A 22917-nucleotide genomic window follows, 5' to 3' on the forward strand; every position below is an offset into this window, starting at 1 on the left:
GCTCTCAAGAGCTGACTCAGCATGCTCCGCTCCCAGGCAGACAACGCACAAACTGTGTGTATCCGCACCCGTAATGAAACGCGGGCAGGGAGGAACACACAGCCTGAACGCTGCCTGCCCTCGCCTTAGGTGTCTGGTTTTGTCTTGTTTTTAGATTCGCTTGACAGACAACACTAAATAAGACTCACAAACAGATATCAGACTGACACACACACAGAGCGCTTGCTGAATGACAAAAAGCTGACGCTGGTCTCACCGCACGTGCTTTTATAGCTGCCTGGTCATTACGTCACCCGCCCGTGACGTCTCGCCCATCTATTGGTCTGATTACACACGAGATTCAGAGCCGGTCACGCTGAAGGGCGTTCCCGAAGCGTCCTACGACGCCGCTCGAGTTCCTGAAGAGGAGCAAGAAATGAGCAGCAAATCAGCATATCTGAATGATTTCTGAAGGATCATGAGACACTGAAGACTGGAGTAATAATGCTGAAAATTCAGCTTTGCATCACAGGAATAAATTATATTTATTTATAAAACAAACAGTTATTATAAATTGTAACAATATTTCACAATACTACTATTTTTACTATTTTACTATTTCTTTATTTTTATCACATAAACGATTTTATCTTATGCTTGATGAGCATAAGAGACTTCTTTCAAAAACCATTTTGAGGTAAAATGAGATTTTTAGAGTTGGGATGTAATTTTTGTCTCAAATTTTTGGACCCTGGTGTTTGTTTGTACCTACTATTATAGAAAAACTACTGAACTTGAGCATCTAAATGGCTACCAGCCTCCAGCCAATCATAGAAAACATAAAATGTGCTTCAAGGTCTTCATTTCTCTCTCTCTTTCAGGAGACAATTGCAAACAAATACTGTATGTTTGCATTACGGAGCAATTTGTCCTTGGTTGCCATAGGGACAGCAGATCCCAGTGTCTCATGGATGACCTCATGCGATGCAGTGAACTAGGTCAGAATGATTAGCACATGGTCTCCTGACTGAGTGCTTAAAATTGGCCTGGGACTCCAACAAGACCTTCAGTACGGCATCCTTCAAGCAAATTATAAATAATTACTGGACAGAACACCATTCTAGTTATCAGTTATGAAGGTCTACATAAGAAAAAAGGAGGACGAGAGGAGAAAAAATAACACTAAAGACTAGAGAAGGGGCTGCTGTGATGGTATGACTGATTTGAAGTCACAAGTTCAGAGCTAGTTTGTCAAACTCAAGGAGTCAGTCCTCTTTTTTCAAACTCGAGTAGTCAGTTAAATGTTGCAACTATACACATTTCAGTGGACAAAAAGCATCTTTCTAGTACATTGATAGCCATATTTTTTAACTTATAAAACATGCATATTTCATTATATAAAAGCAATGCGATTGCATTAAAATAAGCTGATTTCACTGGCAATAGTGAACTAGAGTTTGATAGTTCTAATTAATCTAAACCTCATCAGTCCACAGAAGAACAATAAGCACAAGGGAAAAATGGAATGAAACATTTCATTACACACACACGTGTATAAAATCGTGTGCTTTGAGCTTTGACAGAGTTGAGATCTGGAAGATAAAATAGTGTCTGTCCAAAATTTAGATTTTGTCCAAAACTTGGCTTAATGCTGCCTTCACATGCTATCAGAAATGTCCTACTTTCCACTTCTGAAGTTACAATTATAAGTCTTTAGCATTCAAGTGCTTTGTTGTCAGAAAGAACAGGAATCATTGAGGACGGCCCATTTGTGAGTTCATTCTTGCCTATTTCTTGTCAAAACCTTAGCCGAAAGGTATAGAACATATTGAGAACATCAAACAGATTTTGAATAAAAATGTCCCATTCATTGGTAACCATATAAACACTTTATTCAGTTTGCTACCTGGATATTCAATTTGAAATTTCAGTCAAATAAATGCTATTTTCACTGTTCAATGCATACAATATGCATTTAATGTTATTTATATATGTAAATATGCATGACTGTAATGCATGAGAAAACTCTAAAACTCAGGCATGAAAATTATTTTCGAGTTTCCCAGTTGTAAATCCGACTTGAGTGGCCGTTCATATCCAACTTGACTAGAAAAAAACCCTCATATTTACGATAATTCTAAAAGCATGTGAAGGCAGCATAAGTTTGTACTATCACAGAAAACTATAGTGGTTAAGCGTCTGATTGGCTGACAGAGTCCAGCTAATCACAAAAAAAAAACACATCAAAGCACATCAAGGTCTTCATCTTTGCTGCTAGCAATTAATCCTAACCTCATCAGTCCACAAAAGAACAATCTGCATGAATGAATAAAAAAACTGTTCTTTTAAATGTTAATAATATTTCACAATAATACTGTTTTCCCATGTTTTTAATTAAATAAATGCAGCCTTGGTGAGCATAACAAAAAGTTTTCTGAAGCAAAAATAGCTTTCCAAAGTTAATAATATAATAAATGTGTAAAATGAACAGTGTCCGTCTCAAAGTTTTCAACCTGGTTTAATTTTGTATCATTGAAAACCCACAGAGGTTAAGAATGATTGGCTTCGAGGCACTTCAAGGTCTTTGTTCTTTCTAATGAATCTAAACCTCATCAGTCCACAAAAGAACAAACTGCATGAGAGAAAAATGGAATACTAGAACCATTCTCAGTGGTAATAAGAAAAAAGAGATTTTGAAGGGAGGAGAACGTGTATGCCTCGTCTTTCATTTTCGTTCTTGGAAAACAATCCTTTATCACACCACTCCTCCTGCTCCTAACACCTGCGATGGTGGAATCTCCATGTCTCCATGCAATAATCATCCCCCAGCCCTCCTGATGCTGGCCAGTGTCCAGACTCGCAACAGTGGCTAAGAGTAGACGCGTGTAAATGGAACATTGCTGGCAACTCGTGATGAGCCGCACCTGGTGCCCATTGAGCCTCGTCAGCATTGCCATAAATCCACTATTGTGACTCTCCTCTAGTGAAGCTACCTCCATGAGTGCATGCATTAGGTGTACTTGAGGGTTTGGAGCAGATGATCATCATTATTGCCAGAGCTGCTAAACCTCATTAAACATTTAGAACAAACATTCTACTCGTGCTATTATTGCAGTACGCATACTGCGCACTGTATGCACATTTTAGTGTAGAAAACAGTTTGCATCTGTAGTATGCAACCAGAAAGGATACCATACCATAAAGAACAGTACAATATACAAAATCCCACAATGCAATAGGCTGGACTTTAAATTCCATTTTTAATTTGTTGAATTAAAGCTGAAGTATGTGATTTCTGCACCACTAGTGTCACCTATCAGAACTGCAGAAATGAATGGCTTACTTATAGCTGTCTTTGCATATTAAACTGCAATAGGAGAAAGTGTTGAAGACCAAAAAAAGTTACATACATTATTTCAGCCTTACCCTGAACGTGTTTGATTAGATAGCCAAGGGTTTGGGAAATGTATATAGTCATATTAATATCATATTTATTATTTAAATAATAACATACTGTTCATGAAATTTTATCATTGCTTTTTTATTTTATTATTATTATTACTATTATTATAGTTTTTATCTATTTCTATATTGTTTTAATTTATTTCAATATGTTTAGTATTTTAACTTATTTGATTAGTCGAAGATTTGGGGAAACTGAATGTAAAAATAATGCAAAATAATCAGTTATTTTATATTTATTATTCAAATAACATTTATATTGTATACTTTTCATGCAAATGTATGTGCTTTTTGTCATTATTATTATTTGTTATGTTTTTGTTAGTTTTTTATTTCTATATAGCTTTAATTTATTTCAGTTTTATTTTTAGCACTTCTAATAACATTTACATTGCATATTGTTCATACACTTCATGGTAAATGCATGCAATCACCCGTACACCACACTCACATGTGCTTGTTAACATTAATTTTACATTCCTAAGGGGATGATCTGCTCAATTCAAATGTCCATTAAGAAAATATCTGCTGTGTACATCACGCAGGCCTTTAAGGCTTTATTGGCAGTCTTACCTGAAGCATTGCTGGACACGTGCCTTTACTGGAAGCAACAGTGAGGTAGTAATGAGGACCAGACATCTTCCTTCAGGAAAGAGCACCTGATCTATGAAGAAGTGCAGAATGACAAACTGTCCTGCCAGCAACAAGTCCTGCATCTGTCAGAAAGGAGAGGCCTGCTGTTATAGACACAGAACAGATCCATATTAGAGCTCAGATAAAAACACACAAACTGTGTTTTTATAGTACTATTTTCTTATGATGAAATATTCCATGTTACAAGCACAACTTACGCTAAGTATACAACAATAGACTAATCAGGACAATGACATAAAATAGTTTCTCTAAAATTCTTTAAAAAAGTAAGCTTACATGTGGAAAAACTTGCAATAAAGTGAAAGGAGCCTACAATCAGGCAGTGTTACTTTTATTAATTTTTATTAGCATTTAGTAATAACCATTTTATTAGTAGTTAGTAATTGTATTAGAATGTATTCATATTTTGAATTAGCTGTTATTGTTAAATGTGCATTTTACATTTTAGCTTAAATTTTAATTCACAGTTTGAGTTTTTGTTTTTAGTTTTTTTTATTAGTTTTTTTATATTTCTATATAGCTTTAATTTGTTTCAATTTCAGTTTTAGTCATTTTAGCTTGTTTACGTCAGTTAGTTGCCAACAATTTTCATTTCAAGTTTTTCATCTAATTTTTATCAAATTTGCCACAGAGTTCAATATTTTAGTTTCCGTAAACAATAACACTGCAGTTAAGTCTCTATAATATTTGAGGTCCCTCCTTTACATAAGCCTAAAGAAACCTTTTTTTCCACAAAATGAAATTCATAAATCTAACTGCTTTAAAATAAAAAAAGTAATATCATAACTCCCATGAATAAGCCGCATTATTTGGGGTCTCATTCATGTCTGTAGCACAAATGGTGTGGAATGAATTATGCACTGAAGTTTAATATTAGAGAATAGGGTTGTTTAAATCCCTAACCTCAAGTATGAGCAATAACAATAGTATTAGTAATCTAACTGCTTTAAAATAAAAAAAGTAATATCATAACTCCCATGAATAAGCCGCATTATTTGGGGTCTCATTCATGTCTGTAGCACAAATGGTGTGGAATGAATTATGCACTGAAGTTTAATATTAGAGAATAGGGTTGTTTAAATCCCTAACCTCAAGTATGAGCAATAACAATAGTATTAGTTCCCTTAACAAGTACAACTAATGAAGCTAAACAAGAAAAAGAGGAAATAAATAATCAAATCTGATAGTTTTGTTAGCTTCCAGCTAGGCATTTTAATATGACTGCACTAGTATGCACAACCTGAGGGATGTTTCTTGGGAACAAAATTAAGTTTGAGATTAAAGTATATTTCCAATGAAGAATCACCATTGAGTATATAAATGTAGGAAAAGAGCCAAGAGTGAAAGCAAATACTCCTTTATCTTGAGCTAATTCTACATTACTTTCCCCCTCCCCTTGCTATTTATTGACTGCGAGGGACAACAACAAATGTGTATGGAGAAAATTAACACAAAGGCGGGTTATTAAGATTTGTCTTCCTTTGTTTCTCTGACTTTTTAATTATTTTTGATCAGTGGGGCTGCTGGTAAATCAATCTCTGCTGGTAAATCAATCCTAATTTGTAGGCCCTGGTGCATTAACCACTGCTCCTCAAACAAGCTCCTAAATGACTGCCTGACTTTGCATTTCCAGACTTAATGAACAAAGAAAATATTGAATTGGGAACTTTTGTCTGTGACACAATGGCAGTTCTACACCAACCCTGCTCATAATGCTGTCTGTCTGCTCATAAAATGTGGCTGACCTTTGTTTCTCTGACTTGTTAATTATTTTTGAATCCTTCAATGGATTTGATCAGTGGGGCTGCTGGTAAATCAATCTCTCTCTGTCTTTCTTTTCTAATTTGTAGGCCCTGGTGCATTAACCACTGCTCCTCAAACAAGCTCCTAAATGACTGCCTGACTTTGCATTTCCAGACTTAATGAACAAAGAAAATATTGAATTGGGAACTTTTGTCTGTGACACAATGGCAGTTCTACACCAACCCTGCTCATAATGCTGTCTGTCTGCTCATAAAATGTGGCTGATTTCTCCTTCAAAGTACAGAAATAGAAGTTTTAAGTAAACACAGAGCTCAATGCTCACTCCAAGAAACATATTCTTTTTGAATATTGCATTTTCTGTGTTCATCAATGGGCAATAAAATCTGTTTACTTTCCTGTATTAATATAGGACATTTCTAATGGCTTGTGCCTTTTTACACAATTAATCAGATTTAGTTGATTCATGGTTCAGTATCAGCCATAAACCATGCTGTGGTATGAGTGGGAGGGGCATTCACATTCTAGAAAGCATCTGATTGGACAGACATCTGTGTAGTGCAGGATGAGTCATCAGTATTTTGAGTCATCAGTATTTTTAAAGCATATATTTGCAAATAAAATGAATTTTGTCAACATGATTATAGTAGCAAAAATGACTAAAAGACATGGACTTCAAAGCAACTAAATTTTATTTTAGGGCATTCTAAGCACCTTGAAGAGCTCTGTATTTGTTAATGTTCTTGAGCTAAATGCAACCAGAAAGTTTTTGTTTTATTATTATTTTTTTAAATAGACATTTTAATTCAGAAGAGACAAGAAAGACTAAATACATTTCTTTACAAACACATCAACCTGACATAGAGTACAGTCCAAAGGTCTGGGGTCAGTAAGATTATTATTATTTTTGTTTCTGATTTAAGTCTCTTATGCTCTTATAAATGTTTTCTATTTTAATATATTCCAAAATGTCATTTATTCCTGTGATGCAAAGCTGAATTTTCAGGAGCCATATAATAAATGGCCTGAGACTTCTAGACATAGATGATAAGCATCTAATGGTCTGAGGAGGACGGGGAGGGCAGATGGATTCGCTGCGTCTTTGCTGTATTTGAATGTGAGGTATTTGTGGTGATGGTGGAGGCAGCATGATGGATGTTCTGCAGGCGACAGAGGTTTTGGTCTGGAGGCAGACGGGCACAGCGCCAGGATAATTGCATTGTTTATCCATTACTATTTCTGTTCATGTCAGGCAGAGGGGAAACAATGGTGGATGTCACTGGGTGCGTTCATGTGTGTTTGTGTGTCTGTGAAATATCGGCTTCCTGTTGTCTGGCAAACATTAATTATGAGGTCATGAGACCTGTGGTAAATGAAGTCGAACATTGTAAAACACCTACCGCACATTTACCAGTTCATGTAGGGAGGATTTCTTTAAACTTTTTCATGTTGTTCAGCATACAAAACTGTTTATAGACTGACATGGCATGGTACTTGCTTTTTGGATAAATAATATGACAACGTCATGTTTTTGGAGATTCACCATGGTGCTACCATTGGTTTATGGTTATACTGTGTAGGCTACTATATGTTTTGGAGATTCAAAATGTAGTACCATGCCTTTTTGGATATATACTATGGCAATAATGCGTTTTAGAAACACCATGGAGATTACAGTACTATCACAGCTTTTTAAATATATACTATGGCAATGCCATGTTTCTGAAGGTTTACCATGATAGTACCATGGTGTTTTGGATAAATGCCATTTTTAGGGCTTTACCATGGCTTTTTGGATATTTACTATGGCAATACCATGTGGTTTGGAGATTTACAATGGTATTGCCATGGCTTTCTGGATATGTACTATGGAAATACCATGTTTTTGGAGACTTACAATGGTACTACCATGGCTTTTTAAAAATATATACCATGGCAACACCATGTATTTGGAGATTTACAATAGTACCATGGATTTCTGGATATATACTATGGCAGTACCATGTTTTATGAGATTTACCATGGTAGTATCAATGCTTTTTGGATATATACTGGATTATGACACAATGTTTTGGAAATATACTATGGCATTACCATGTTCTATAGATTTATTACTGTACTACTATGTTTTTGGATATAATACGTGATATGGCAATACCATATTTTATCAGCTCTACCATGGTAGTACCAAGGTTTTTGGATATATAACAATACCATGTTTTGGAGATCTGGGGTGTATTCCAGAAAGGAGGTTCAACAAACTCTGAGTTAAAACTTGAACTCTGAGTTGACTTACCCTGAGATGGGAAACTTTTGAGTTTCCTTTTTCTAGGGTTAACGGACTCTGAGTTTCCAACAAAACCTGCTTTCTGGAATACACCCCTTGTATTCCTTACTCCAAGTTTAAATAAAGTACTATGTACCATACCATAGTTTTGGGCATGATACTATGGGAATGCTGTGGTTTTTGGACATATATATATATATATATATAGAGAGAGAGAGAGAGAGAGAGAGAGAGAGAGAGATATTTACCATGGCAGTACCATCCCTTACAAAAGATGGTGATAGTAATACCATAATGATCATTCTTGAAAATCATTCTTGAAAATCTTGAAAGTACCTTGGAGTTCCATGAGTTCCAGGTCCAAAGGACAGGTATGAGGTCATCTGAAGCGTGCCTGCAACAACTTGTCTTCCTCTCATCATTTCCAACATCGGTTCTCTGTGATAGTCACGTGACCTTTTCCAAACAAATGCACTAAATGGAAAAATATGCATGCTCCACCTGCCAAAATATTGCCATGAACATTCACCTGCAAGACTATTATTACATTAGCAAGGAAAAAACGTGACTAAAGACTTTGAATTAAACTTTAAAAAAAATTAATAAAAAATCTAGCATCCCGCTAGGACATCTAATACAACCAGTTTTTGTGTTTGTTTTGTCTGGAGGTACTTAATAAAATTAAGCAGTCAGAAACTCAAACACGGATGATCGAAACCAATAAATCAACCACAAACATTAGTCTACACTCAGTCACCAGATCACAGAAACCCTGCAAGGTCAGTCATCTAAGGTCAGAGATAATCATCAAAGGACAGACGTAGACTAAATAAGAGTTTAAATTTAAAAAAAAAATTTTGAGCTGTTTTCCTTCAGGAAACAGAGATTAGCCATCCCCAATGGGGGCAGTTAAAGTTCCCCGGACCTAAACAGACTTAAATCTGTATGGAAACTCCAAGCCTAGAATATTTTATTAATTTAAGGCCTGTCAGATATGAGTTGACACAAGGCAGTTACAACAGTATTTAGCTTAAGAGCTAAATCACCAAAGTTTATAGCATGCATGCAAGACATGGCAGTCTGGTTGATACGACAATAATTTAAGAGCATTTTGTTGTCTTTACTATATATGTTGATGTTAAAAATACAGTTTCCCTTTCTTAGAGCTCGTCTGCAAATACTCATCCAGGCCTGACCTGACAGCACAATATGAAACGCATTCACACACTCACATGCTTGGAGAATGGCAACTGACAGGCTTATTTGCACCTTTGTAACTATTGTGACTCTGACATGAGAAGCTGTGACAGGGAGAGTGCAAGGCTTCATATGAAAGGCTACAGATATGTCGGCAGAAGTCAGCAGTGTTGGGGGTAACGCATTACAAGTAACGCGAGTTACGTAATCAGATTACTTTTTTCAAGTACAGTGATGGCTGGATCTCTGTGGATCGGTGGCCACCCACAGGTTTGATTCACCCTTGGCTAGGTTAAGCACACGCACCTGGGGATCATGCCATTTTGTCGATCCAAGTGGGTTTAATTGCATCCTTCTGATTCTCTATTTTCAATCCCTCGAGGTAGCTGTACGCAGAAAAACCCTGCACACTGTCAAAATCTAAATGCTTTTCAAAAAGCAGAAGGTGAAGGATTACAATGCTGTGGTGAAAGAAATAAACCCCTTGAGGACCGTTTCTCTGTATGTGTCTCTGGAGAGGGTGTCAGCAGTGGGATCCAGAACACCACTTCCAGCAAAAACACAAGATAACAGTTTGGACAGGTCTGCATGTCTTCCCTGGGATACAGAAGCCTGGCTTTCTTCATGAAGGCAGCAGATATGTTCAGAAATACATCATTTAGGGTTTGCATGACTGCTCATGTTTACTAGTTGATAAGTTGCAATGAAGGAGAGCAGGAGAGAAACGAGATTTTGCATGCTGCTTTCACTGTCATGAACTTCAGTTATTTTTAAAGTTAATTGTCACTATATTTGCAAATACTCGTTTTTATGAAATGTCTTGTAAAATATATATCAAAAAATATTTGCTGTTATATATTTGTGTTTTGAAATTACTTTTGAAATTTTTTCCAGAAATATTTTTCTTATAAATCGTCTTGTGAAATATATTCTAAATGCATTTGCAAATATATTTTTCTTTGTTTGAAATGTCTTAAGAAATGTATTTTATCTGAAAATATATGACATTTCTCACTAAGCTTATTTTAAATATATTTGCAAATACATTTTTCTTTTCATATTTCATGTGATATTTATTCCAAATAAATTTGCAAATATATTTGGAATTTTGCTGAAGTGAAAATTCAATAAAAGTGTTTTGTATTCACAAATATAGTTTCTGGACAGAGAAATTCTCATCCTGGTCTTATGAGGTGCATGGCAGAACTAGTCGAGTAGTTTGTGCAACCCCTAATATGACTGCATTTGTATTTGTTTGTATGTTTATCTGTCAAAAGTTCATATGGACGACTTGGATTTCCCAGTTACTCCTCTTGGTCCTCTGTTAAAAGTCAATTTTCCTCTTCCTGGGCGCATCAGAAAGTATCTTCCTCTGAGGGAGAGAAAAAGAGAGAGAATATTTACTCAGATAAAAATTTTTAATGGCATCATGATACTATATCTTATGTGTTTTACTTTCACAAAAGGCTATCCATTTTAAACCTTTGATAAGACATACAGTACAGTTTGTGCAACGATGCTTGCCACTTTAGAAGCACTTTAAATGAATGTAACAATGTCTAATCATCTTAAAAAGGGCTTTAATTAAATCAATTTGGTCACTGTTAGAAAAAGGCCACACTTAATCAAATGTTTTTTTTTGTTTGTTCTTTGTTTTTGAGAATGCCTCTAATGTAACCAGAAGCATAATCAAAAATCATGAAGGATCAACTTCCAACTGAATTTCTTTGCTGGTCAGAACTGGTTTATCCTGGCTTGGTGCTGGTCTAGCTCTTAGATTTGGAAGACTGGCATAATAGCAAATGACATGAACAGTTACAGTACAGACAACACGCAAACAACGTGTTTGTAAAATTTCTGTCCACACAAAAATAATAAAAGTGGAGTCCAGTTGATAAATATGTCAAATCCACATTTCTACTCATGGATATCAAGTTGATGTACTACTAATTGCACAAACAAAACTCTAGTATCTTTTAAAGATTTGATGCCACGATTATTTCACAATCATATGAAATCATTTCATATTCATAATCAAGTGACTATTTCGTCCTCAAAAGCACTCATAATATCAAACCGGCACACAGTGAATGTCACAACTTTGTTTCTGGAAAAGCAAATGTTCTCTTAACACTGGAAGTTACATAAAGCCAGTCAATCAGAATAAAACTGATTTCAACGAGCCCTCACAATCTTTTGTGTCCAATATGCAACAGACGGTCAAGTAAGCTATGGTCACACTGACGCTGAAGTGTGTTTTAGGCCGTTATTAATTTTCTGATTGTTTAATAGTACTATTTTTCCCCCATTATTCTCTTTTCCTTATTGTTATTTCAGCAAGAAAATCTGAATGAAGTCCAACGACAGGAGTGTTTCTATTTTCCATCAGTATAATTTGCACAGTGCCATGTGTTTAGTATCAAGCCCATAAGTCATTTTAAAAACCTCTCGTCTGACACCCCTAAATACATGACACAGATTACAGAGATTTACTGTGTCTGCTTGAAGACAAATGAGTCCGTCCAGAAAGAGACTGTTTACAAGCCTCCAGTGTTTATACATATTTTTTACATTATCTGACTATAATAGTATTGTTTGCCTTATGCTACATGGCCAAAAAAGGTTAAACAAAAACATGCACATATTACACAGATGGTAAACACACACTCACCTCGCCCTAAGGAGTCTGCATGATTTATGTTCTCTATTCATTAACTTATGTCTTTTGTTTCCCTACACCTCATGTTTGAGTTCATTCAGAACACTCATTCATATTTCTAAACAGAGACTCCAGAGGTACTTTCTAAGCATAATGAGAAAATTAGAAAATGAGAAAACTTTAAAGTGACTACAGTATAGCACACTTTTTGCAGTGAAAGTCCACCTAGAGTAAACCGAGGTCTTGCTTAAAGGGGTCCTATTAAGCTTTTTCACTTTTTTAATTTTAGTCAGTGTGTAGTGTGTATGTTTGGGCATAAAAAAGATCTAGAAAGTTACAAATCTCAAAGTCCACTCCAAAGGGAGATATTTCGTTTTTTAAAAATCCCTTTTCAAGAACTACAACGAACGTCTCGTTTGGACTACAGCGTTTGTTTTCCGGGCTTTGTGATATCACAAAGCGGCTCATTGGAATATCATTACAAATAATTCCCGCCTACAGAAATTCGAGTGGTTGGGGGGTGGGGAGGGGCGAGCTCGTTGTTAGAACGCTTGGTTGAGTGAGTGCATCAGACGAGACGACGAAGAAGAAGTGTTGCTGCAGAGTTAGTGCATCAGAGAAAACGAAGAAGAAGAGTTTTTCGGCATGTCTAGAACAATTCTTACAAGTACAACACGACGTAGCTGGGCGCTGCGGACAGACGCCGAAATAATGTATTTGAATTTTAAAGATGTGGCATGGCGCAACGCGGCGCAACGCGGCGCAACGCGGCGCAACGCGACGCAACGCTGCGCTTCTCGTCCGGTGTGCGACCGCATGAAACCCTGTTTTTTTCACCCCCGTGCCCAAACGTCTTTGTTTGGGCTTCCGAAAGCAGATTATGTCAGGAAACAGTGGTTGCAATTTATTTTTTAACTCTGTCCCTGAGCATTATAACCCCAATTTGCTATTGTGTGCTGCGCATTTTACTGAGGACAGCTTCCACAACATGAGGGAGTACAGTGCCTGCCGGACCAAAAAGCTTTTGTTGAAAGACGGAGCAAGAGGCGCTTCATCAAAGCGGGAACTAATCGAGACATTTGTCCCAGGATGGGGAGAAAGGTATTGTAATAATGTAAATTATGTGAAAAATAATGTGTTTTTTCGAACCACCAAGCATGAGAGCATGTTCTAGTACACCCCCAAAACAAAATCAAGACTTTGTAAAAGAGCATAATAGGACCCCTTTAAGCAATAGCTCATCTAAAATGTAAAATCTGTTGTTTACTCACCCTCATGTTGCTTGTGCATATTTAAAATTGCTGCTAAACATGCTGTGTTAGTGTAGGTTTGATTCCATTGATGCCAAACACCACTGCTTCTCATAGAACCAAATGCAATTCATCAGCATTATATTTATTCATATAGGAGGTGCTTTTATTCAAAGTTACACATTTTTATTTACACTACTGTTGAAAAGTAAAAAAAAAAAGAAATTAATACTTTTTTTTTTCTTTGCAAGGATGCATTAAATGTATCAAGAGACATTTAAAATGTTTACAAAAGAAGAATTCTAAAAAAAAATAATAATAATTTCCAGAAAAATATTAAGCAGCATTTTTGTTCAAATAAAAGCCATAGTGAGCATAAGACACTTCTTTCAAAATCATTGAAAAAAAAATCTTACAGACCTCAAAACTTTTTAGCAGTATTGTATATACTTTTTTATACTTAAGTGAGAATGAGATTTGAGTGCTATGTCAAAAGGCTGTACGATAATAAAAATTACTCATTTTTCCTCACACAAAGAGCAATAAAAACTAATTTTATGGTGCTTTTTCGTCAGGTTTGGAGCTTGATAGTTTTAGAATAACAAAAACAGTAAATAATTACAGAATTTTCCATTTTTGTATGAGCATTCAACGTAACTCTTCAGTTATCAGTTTAGTAATATCTGGAATAAATGTAATCAAATTAATGCATAGAGGACATACCAATTTTATTTACATTACTGAAGACATGTACCACCCTTAATAACATTGTAATCAGATTATTTTGGCCACTGTTGTGCCACATATACACTAATTATTTCAAATATGATCTAAATAGTTCTATATTTAGATAATAGTTCTGTATTTAAATATATATATATAAAGTCAAGAAAATTAATGTGAAGCCTCACTCTTAATAGCTTATGTGTCAGATTAACCATTAAACTGAATAATCACTGGGCTGCCGAAGACCAGCCACTATTTACACTAACCTATTTTTCCAGCCTGGTACCCTTGATGGAAGCAAACTACACTGGGAACAGATGATAAAAGCTCCAAATCACATCACAAAAACAGTTTGTTTTTTAAAGGGTGTGTTTCTGTTGGCCTAGTATATGCTGTTCGTTGTGTGTAATGATGAGAGAATGAGAAACAGGTGTGAATGCACATGGGGCGAAGAGTGGGGTGAGGTCACATGACTCCAGAGAGTTTAGAAAGGCTGGATCTCATACAAAGTCAGTCAAGGAGTATGTATAGTACCATATGGAAGATACAAAGAATAGCTGCATCCTAAATCTCATCCCATCTGTCCAAAAACATGAGATTAGGATTAGTGTGTGCCAAATTCAGAGAGAAATATGAAAATTGTGTGCCAAATAAAATTTTATTTTTAAATTTTATATTATATTTACATGTATATAATAATAATAATAATTATAATAATAACCTGAAAAATAATAATATAATATAATATAATATAATATAATGCAAACTTTTTAAATCACAGAATGATGTAGTTACTAACCAGCAGAGACTAACTGGCCTATGCCAACCATCTAAATGCTACTGATACTTCAGGTACACAGAAGTAGCATGTGAATTACAGAAGTAGAAAAGAGACACATTATTATGCAACACTGCAGCCTGTCAAGCACATGTAACCATAACTATAAAGCTACACCTGAACGAGAGCTCCCGATGGCACAGTTACGTACTGTGAGCGATACAGGCACATCTGAAAAACATTTATAGCGAGTGCTTCTGAGGATCACAAGGAAATGTTTACACACGCACAGAGCACCAGTCTCTTCTTTTTATAAGCGCTGGGAGCTCCATACAGTTCTACAGACCACACACACTTAAGATCTGCACTTGATGGCTAGAAAACCTGCTTGCCAGAGAGGAATATTTGAGTGTCACGATTAAAGGAACAATATGTAAGATTTTTTTTATTAAAATATCCAAAAACCACTAGAACAGTGTTATATATTTTGCTGACTTAAATTAAGGAAAATTATTTCTAAATTTGGAAAGTAATTTGAAAAAAATGCTTTTACTTGTTTTATTTTGTTCAATGTTTGAGGAGCTGCAGCGTAAGTACAGCAGACATCTGTTAGAGAACGACCTCCGGAGGGCGCAGCCTTCTAAATGAGACACAGCGTGTGAAACACCAAAGACGCTTTAATATGTTGTGTGTTTTAATAGACCGGTGACGACCGCACAGAGTCGCATTATAACAGAACTTTCAAATAAAACAGTGCTGTTTTTTTTCCCACATACGCACGACCGGAAGTAGCAGAACCGGTCGACTGTGGCATAATAAAAACTCCGCTGCTTTCGAGCCGTGTGTCACGCTCGTTCAGCGGCCTCGTTTCGCTTCGACGGCTTTCCGCCTCACCCTGCTTCTACTATGTTAATAAATCATTAGCTCATCCATGAACATGATTTCTGCCCGAGTCCCGTCGGATTGCATCGGCTGTGGGGATGAAGACGACAACTCCCATGATTCCACACTCAGTCACGGCGTCATCAAACTACGCCTTTGTCTGTTTGTTTATTTTGAATACGCGCCCTCTAGCGCCGAAAATTACATATTGTGCCTTTAATGATATAGAACAGTTTTTCATTTATTTGCAGCGGAAATTACTGTTTATATAATAAATAACCACTTTGTAAGGCCTATTTTGGGATAATCTGGTGAATTAAATACTAGGGCTGGGACGATAAATCGATGCAGAATCGATTCTTAGATTTCATAATGCATCGCGATTCCTCTGGAATCGATTCTGAGCTTAGATTTTAACAGCAGATGGCGCTCTAATCTAGTTTTTATCCACACACTCAAATGCTCATGAAGAAAAGTGCTTGTGAGTTCGGCTGAGTCATGTAACGTTAATTTCACCTCAGCTCAGAATGCGTTTATGACGCGAGATTAATGTAAACACAGCCCACTGTGAACACCTTTGTAATTCGCTTCAACCTTTTCGAATTTTATGAATGATTATTTTAGGTTCAAGTGTGTGTACGGATTTGGAAACAAAAGCATGTAGTTTCTAAAGCATGCAGTGCCATCTGTTGTTCAAAACTAAGCTCAGAATCGATTCAAGAAAGAATCGCGATGCATTCGGAAAATCTCAGAATCGATGCTGAATCATTTCTCGATTCTCGATGCATCGATTTATTTTCCCAGCCCTATTAAATACTTTACAGCTGACAGGTACTTCATCTCATTTAATTACTTTCTATTTTTGAATTGTAACTGGACAGATGCAAACCAAAAAATACAATTATTAATAACAAATGAGTGATAGGTCTGGCATTAGTGCAAAAACAGCTTCAAATTATGTAATACTTGCAACTACTATGCAAACTACCATATGAAATGGATAGATCTGATTCTAAATGTATTAATGCGACATCTCGGCATCATGTTATACACCTTAAGTTTTTCTTCTCTTGACTTGAGTCTTACTGAGTTTTTGGTTCTCGTCCATGTTTTTTTGATGCTGTCATGTGTAAATACAAAGTCCTGCTCATTTTTGCTGTGTGAAAATTCCTACCAAGGTTCAAAGATAAAGCAAAATCTCTACCGTATATACGTCAAAATGTCCAGTGCTATACGAGAGGATAGAGCCAGTCTGGAAAGCGTTTCAAATGCATTTTGCCTTTACCAAAGAGAACTGGACCATTCTGTAACATATCAGAGCATGTGGGTGCTATCATGCTTGGTGAACTGGCATGTGAACACAGAGACGGCAGAGTCTGGAGTTTCTGAGAACAAAGTCAAAGTTGAACGGGTGTCTGGGAGTTAGAACAGCTTATACATCTCATGAACTCACTGCTTGTTTTTTTTTTTTGGTTAGTTTTTTTGGAAAGTGTTCCAGAAGGGTTTGGCACTATAATTCACTCTGCTGCTCATTCTCCACGGACACCACACACCCTGAAGGAGGACACACATCGTATTGCAGGTTAAAGGGTCAGAAAGAAAGAAGAATAAGAGAACAACCTTCTCATGTTCCCATTTCTTCATCCTCTCCTGTGTCAGGAACTCCTTCATGACTTCCTCCTGCACAAAGAAAAACAGACATGTGAAACAAACGCAGCAAACAACCCTCAAGGTGAAACAACCTTATGTCTGCAACTTGCATTTTATGGACCATACTGGAAGAACATTTTATTTCCCACAATGCTCTAACTCTGCAGTTCATTTTTAATGAGCCCATTGTGTTGTTGTGTTGGATTAATGAAATTACTCTGCTGTGTGAAAAAATGAACAAAATGAAAATTCTGACTAGCCAGAGAACAGTACATCTTAATAAAGTTATTTTTTACTAAAAATGTAAAAAAAAAAAAAAACATACATATATATATATATAATAAATAATATTATAAATAATAAATATGATAAATTATTAAAAAATAATAAAGTGACTAAAATTATTTATTAAAATTATTAATAATAAAATTATTATTAATTATATTTTATAATTGTTGTTTCCAATATTGACAATAATAATAATAATTTCCCTATCACTGCACATAAAACTGAAGTTTTCCTTTTTTCTTACCTTACTGAGTTTTCCACACATTGGTTGCGCAGTCTGCAGAATAAGAGAAGTGGTCACTGAGTCCAGTCCTGTGCACGGGTCCTGTGAAACCTCATTCAGATTCACAGCAGAATACAAAACACATGCTTTAAATGAGCTGGACACTCAGTGGGTGTTACTGTGCGAGTATGTGAGTTAATATAAGGTCAGTTTAAAGCTATTACCTCTTGAGGTGTAATGTCATGGTGATCCTGCTCTGTGAAGGTAGTAAGCAGGGAGGTGTAGCGACTGACCTTTAAGACATTCTGGTTGAATGATTCCACCATGAACTTCAGTGGCAGTGATAACAGTACAAGGGGACGGCTGGTTCAATAGGATGCTGACCTCACAAAACGACTGCTTTGGACCCAGCTTACCAACAATCACAAATCTGATCCTGCAGCCCTGCAATTCACAAACACTAAACAGTATCTACACTACCATTTCTGACAGACAAAAAAAGCAATAAAATAAGAATATGCATGCTCTGACATTTCTTTTCAAGGTATGACTGCTTGTCCTGATACCTTTTTGTCAACGGGTTTTGTCAACGATACCACGTCCTGAAGGATGTTACATTCTCCACGTCCAATGAAGGCCACAAACGGACAGATCTTTCCCTCCTTCACCAGCGCTACAAATACAGATTTAAGAGCTGGCTTAGTCAGGAAACAACTGAAATTCCCATTAAAACTGTAACCAAACACTTGAATGAGCTACATACGTATAGTACACTGCAGTTCAAAAGTTTGGGGGGGGTCGTTAAGATTTTTTAAATGTTTTTTGAGTAAGTGACGTGACGTTACATGGCCGTGTATGGTGATTTGTGCTCTGCATTTCACCCATTCATGTGCACACACACACACAGCAGTGAGTAGGGAGCACACACACACCGTGAACACACACACGGAGCAGTGGCCAGCCATTTGCTTGTCGCTCATTGCATCAGGTGCTATGCAAAAGCAAGGCATTCCCCACCATAATAAATGCATCTCAATGTAGACCAGAAGTGACCCAGGCAGCAGAGAATGAGAAAAAAATATGCAGACTGTTTACGACAAAAGTAGTCTATGTTTTGGCAGCAGCCCCAAAAGCGGTGGATTATTTCTTATTGTGACAAACCTGGGGTTGGTTTGTGGAGGTGAGCATTATATTGATCTACAGTGAGCCTTTAACATCAGGGGGAAACACTGTATATCAGCCTTGACAGGTAAATCCCATCTCTGTGAAGCAGCGAGTGGGACAAGCAGAGTCCATTTGTCTAGCCGGTGACAGAACCCAGGCCTCCACTTCAGAAGCGTTAGAGGCAGGAGGAAGTTGTGTTTCAAAAACGAGTTTTAATCTCATCTCTCACACTCTCCCTCTTTTCAGAGCAAAACTATTATTCGCCTGCTCTGCATGTTTTCGCAAAGCCATTAAAAAGCAAATGTCTGGATCACTTGGGAAATCACAGCAGGCTCTGATAGACGCCGTTTGTCTTCTTAGATGAACACGGCGCAGTCACGCCTCCTCCCGCAGGGCACTAACATCCAGAGTTCTGCATTTCTGTACTGCACAACACAATTAGCGCAGTGGAACAGCATAAAACTGTTACGCAACAATACTCTTCCAACAGTAGCTTTTCAATCAGCTTTAGCAATATTACTTTAAAAATCAAATAGTGATTAGAACCAAAATATAGAATTAATAAAAAATAATGCAAAGTACAGTTTAATGGCCTGTGAGAACTATTAATAGTGGTATATTTTCTTTGCTCACTATCAATGGCCCATATACCCTTTAAAGACATTGAGTTCTATGCATTTTCTATGCAAGTCCCCCTTCAGTCATTAATTTTATCCCATTAAACTCATCTCTGACAGGGTTACTGCAGGTTTTATGAAGGTAAATGTAATACTTTTCAAGACTTTTTAAGACTAAGTAAAGAAACTTGAAGGAATAAATAGAATGGAACACAATATGTCAAGATGTTCTCTAAATGTCTTGTATAAACAAAAGCTTCAAAGTTTGAAAATACAACTTCTAAAAGATCTCCATTAATTTTTAATTAAAAAATATATATATAAATAAATAAATAATAATTATGGCTAATAATTATGCTCTGTTCCCAAACACTAATATTGAAATAGCAAGTGTTTATGGTTAAAGGGGTCATATGATGCTATTTTAAAGATCATTATTTTGTGTATTTAGTGTAACAGAATATGTTGACATGCTTTAATGTTCAAAAAACACATTATTTTTCAAATACTGTACATTATTGTAGGTATATCTACCAGTGAGCTCAAAAAAATCGACTTAATTCAAAGGGAAAACTAGTTTTCATTCCCTATTGACAGATATTTGTTCTTGTTTTAAACAAACTCACTTAATTTTGTTCAATTTCTCAGAAAACAAGACTTCATATTGCATCTCAAGTAAATGTACCCTGATTTAAGGATATTTATGTTTGTATTGGAGAACAAAGCAAAAATACTGAGGAAGATATTCATTTTTGCAGTTCAGGCATCATTTAATGCCATGACTTTAGGACTTTCTGCTCTGATAAAACTTTTTCCTGCCTTAGTATGTGGAAGGGGAAATTACACTTGACCTGCAGAACACTTGGATAATCAAAATGATGTATTTAAATGTTTTTTTTTCTTCTTCTTCTTTTTTCTTGCCTTATAATGGCTTGAATATACCTCTACACTCTTATCTCATTTAGTATATGCGGATCTATGAATATGCAAATTAGTCCCACCTACCATCAATCACACCAGCTTGGACCTGCTCCACTTTCACACGCTTAACTGAAGTAGTAAACACTACACAATGGAAAGTGGTAATGCTGGATTAATTCAGCCATATATGTTAGAACCAGAAACTGAATCTGAAGAGGGGGAAGAACAAATAATACAGGGTCGTCCACAAGTCCATGTATCAGATAATGCACAAGAACACAAGACGTGTGAAGTGGAATTGGGAAAAAAGGTCTCAAGACATGTTTTTTAGAACTTTTAACTTGAGAGTCATGTGTGAGACACTGCAAAAGACAGAGAAGCGAGTGCAACAGTCAAAGTTGTCCACCTAGCACGTTTATACAGAAAAAAAATGGAAAAGTAGTGGAATGAAAAATTTTATTGTGTGTGAACCAGCCCTAACAGTACTTGGAATCAGTGTACACAGTGTCAGTTGCACAAAAAAGCCCAGTGTCATAAGAGTAAATAAATATTTAATATTAGTAAATAGTAAATATTTATTTATTTAATATACTGTATATATATGCACACACACACTACCATTCCAAATGTATATATTATAAAAACTACCATTAAAAAAGCCATAAAGTCATTAAGATATTGATGACTGAAGTAATGGCTGCTGAAAATTCAGTTTTGCATCATGCAAATACATCACATTTTAAAATGTATTATAATGAAAATCTTTTTTTTTTTATTGTAATACTATTTCATAATATTACTGTTTTGTTGTAATTTTTACATCCTATGATTAAAGCAGACGCCAAGGGTAGAAGATCTCTATTAAAGAAAGAAATGAATTTGTGTTCTGGGTGGTTATATGTTACCATAAACATGGACACCATATTCTGTCTGACTGGGTGGGCCAAACAGTAACAGATCAGTAAACTTCTGCTCAGATAATCAAAAACAGTCATGCTGGACTGGATATTTGGACTGCAAGTCCAGCCATGGAACATGATAGAAAGTAAGATGGCTAGAAAATCCTGGACCAGACTGGATTCATAGCCCAGGGGTGGCAGTCCAGGCCAGAATAGGAACAGGCCAGCTGTGGACACAGGGTGACGCAGTCCAGCACTGGAGACAACAGGCTTTTGTTTGGCATAATCCTGCTGTAGAACAGAAGATATTCGAGTTTACAGCTCATGTCTCTGGAGGGGCAAAGTGAGACATTCTGAGTAGCCCACAGACTGGTGAACTAATGGAGCAGCGATTTCACTTCTGATCTTCAATGACATGTTTGTTTAAGAGGAGAAATAGAAAAAGACTGCAGACGGAGGGAGAAAGACACCTGAGACCTTTCTTACAGTGGGTCAAAATAAGATGACACAAATCAAGCGTAGCGTTAGTTCTGGCAGGTCACGTGAGTCAAGCTTGCATCAGCTGACTCTCAGCTGATCCACGTCTACCTATAGGAATACGACGGCTATCACGGCATTCCTATATAAGGTCTATTCAGTAATATTCAGCAGCTTTATAGCTTGCTCAGGAGGAAATTAGACGGCGAATTCGGCGAATTCCGTCTCTATAGGAAGCGTAAAATCAAGAATATTGCAGGAGGGGTTCGTTCCCCACTAAATTCAAGTTCGTGAACTTGAACGCGAATTCGCTGCATTGATTGATATGAGCGTGACCGGAGTGAGCACTGCTTCTCGCAGCGATTTATAATTGACATGGACTCTTTGCCCACAAATCATCACTGAAGTTGTGCTAATGTGTCTGAATCAACAAGAGTTTACACAAGATCTGCCTTCCTCGCTGGAAGGAGTAAGATATCAAGAAGTGGATCAAGCATCCACGTCACAGCTGGCTATATTTCACCCTTTATTCATCTCTGAATGTCTTCACGAAGCTAAGTTTCTTTTTATTCTCATTGCTTAAAGTTATCAGGGTATTGGCAAATATTGCTCGTTGTTTAAGGCTACTTGTTCAGTAACATGCTTGATGCTTTAGGCTTATTGGTTTTATTTCGACATGCTGGTACCCAGTTAAACTTGCCACAGCAGAGGCTTGTTTTTAAAGCTGTTGTTTAAGGCTCTCTGATTTTTGAAACATGCTTGCTGCTTAAGACACATCTAGTATTGGAAATGTTGTTTCTTTAAGCTTATTCAACTATTATTGCAACACGCTGCATTTAAGTCAGCAACATGCTTGTTTCTTAAAGCTATCTAGTGCACAGTATGTAAATTTTGCTGCTAAAGGTTGTTATTCAAATGTTAACAACGTAATCTGGGTAAGGGCAACATGCTTGTTGCTTAATTTTCGGGTATTGACCATATTCTTGTTGCTTAATCTTTTCAGGTACTGCATTAAAGGGGCACGCTGCTCTTCTCAGCTGCTT

At 36.5% G+C, this 22917-nt stretch overlaps 1 protein-coding gene across 1 annotated transcript in view; it reads right to left on the bottom strand.

Moving 5' to 3' along the window:
• Positions 1-10618: 10618 nt before the first annotated feature.
• Positions 10619-22917, bottom strand: part of LOC107712778 (cyclic nucleotide-binding domain-containing protein 1-like) — a 35817-nt gene continuing 23518 nt past the window's right edge. Inside the window, exons 8-12 of the mRNA XM_016518115.1 lie at positions 18363-18469; positions 18090-18240; positions 17818-17885; positions 17206-17315; positions 10619-10712 (exon numbers count right to left, since the gene is read on the bottom strand). Of these exons, the coding sequence (XP_016373601.1) occupies positions 10619-10712; positions 17206-17315; positions 17818-17885; positions 18090-18240; positions 18363-18469 (530 nt within the window). The remainder of the gene's footprint in view (positions 10713-17205; positions 17316-17817; positions 17886-18089; positions 18241-18362; positions 18470-22917) is intronic.

This window comes from Sinocyclocheilus rhinocerous, unplaced genomic scaffold (genome assembly GCF_001515625.1).
Source record: "Sinocyclocheilus rhinocerous isolate Xijiao unplaced genomic scaffold, SAMN03320098_v1.1 scaffold1740, whole genome shotgun sequence".
NCBI lineage: Eukaryota > Metazoa > Chordata > Actinopteri > Cypriniformes > Cyprinidae > Sinocyclocheilus > Sinocyclocheilus rhinocerous.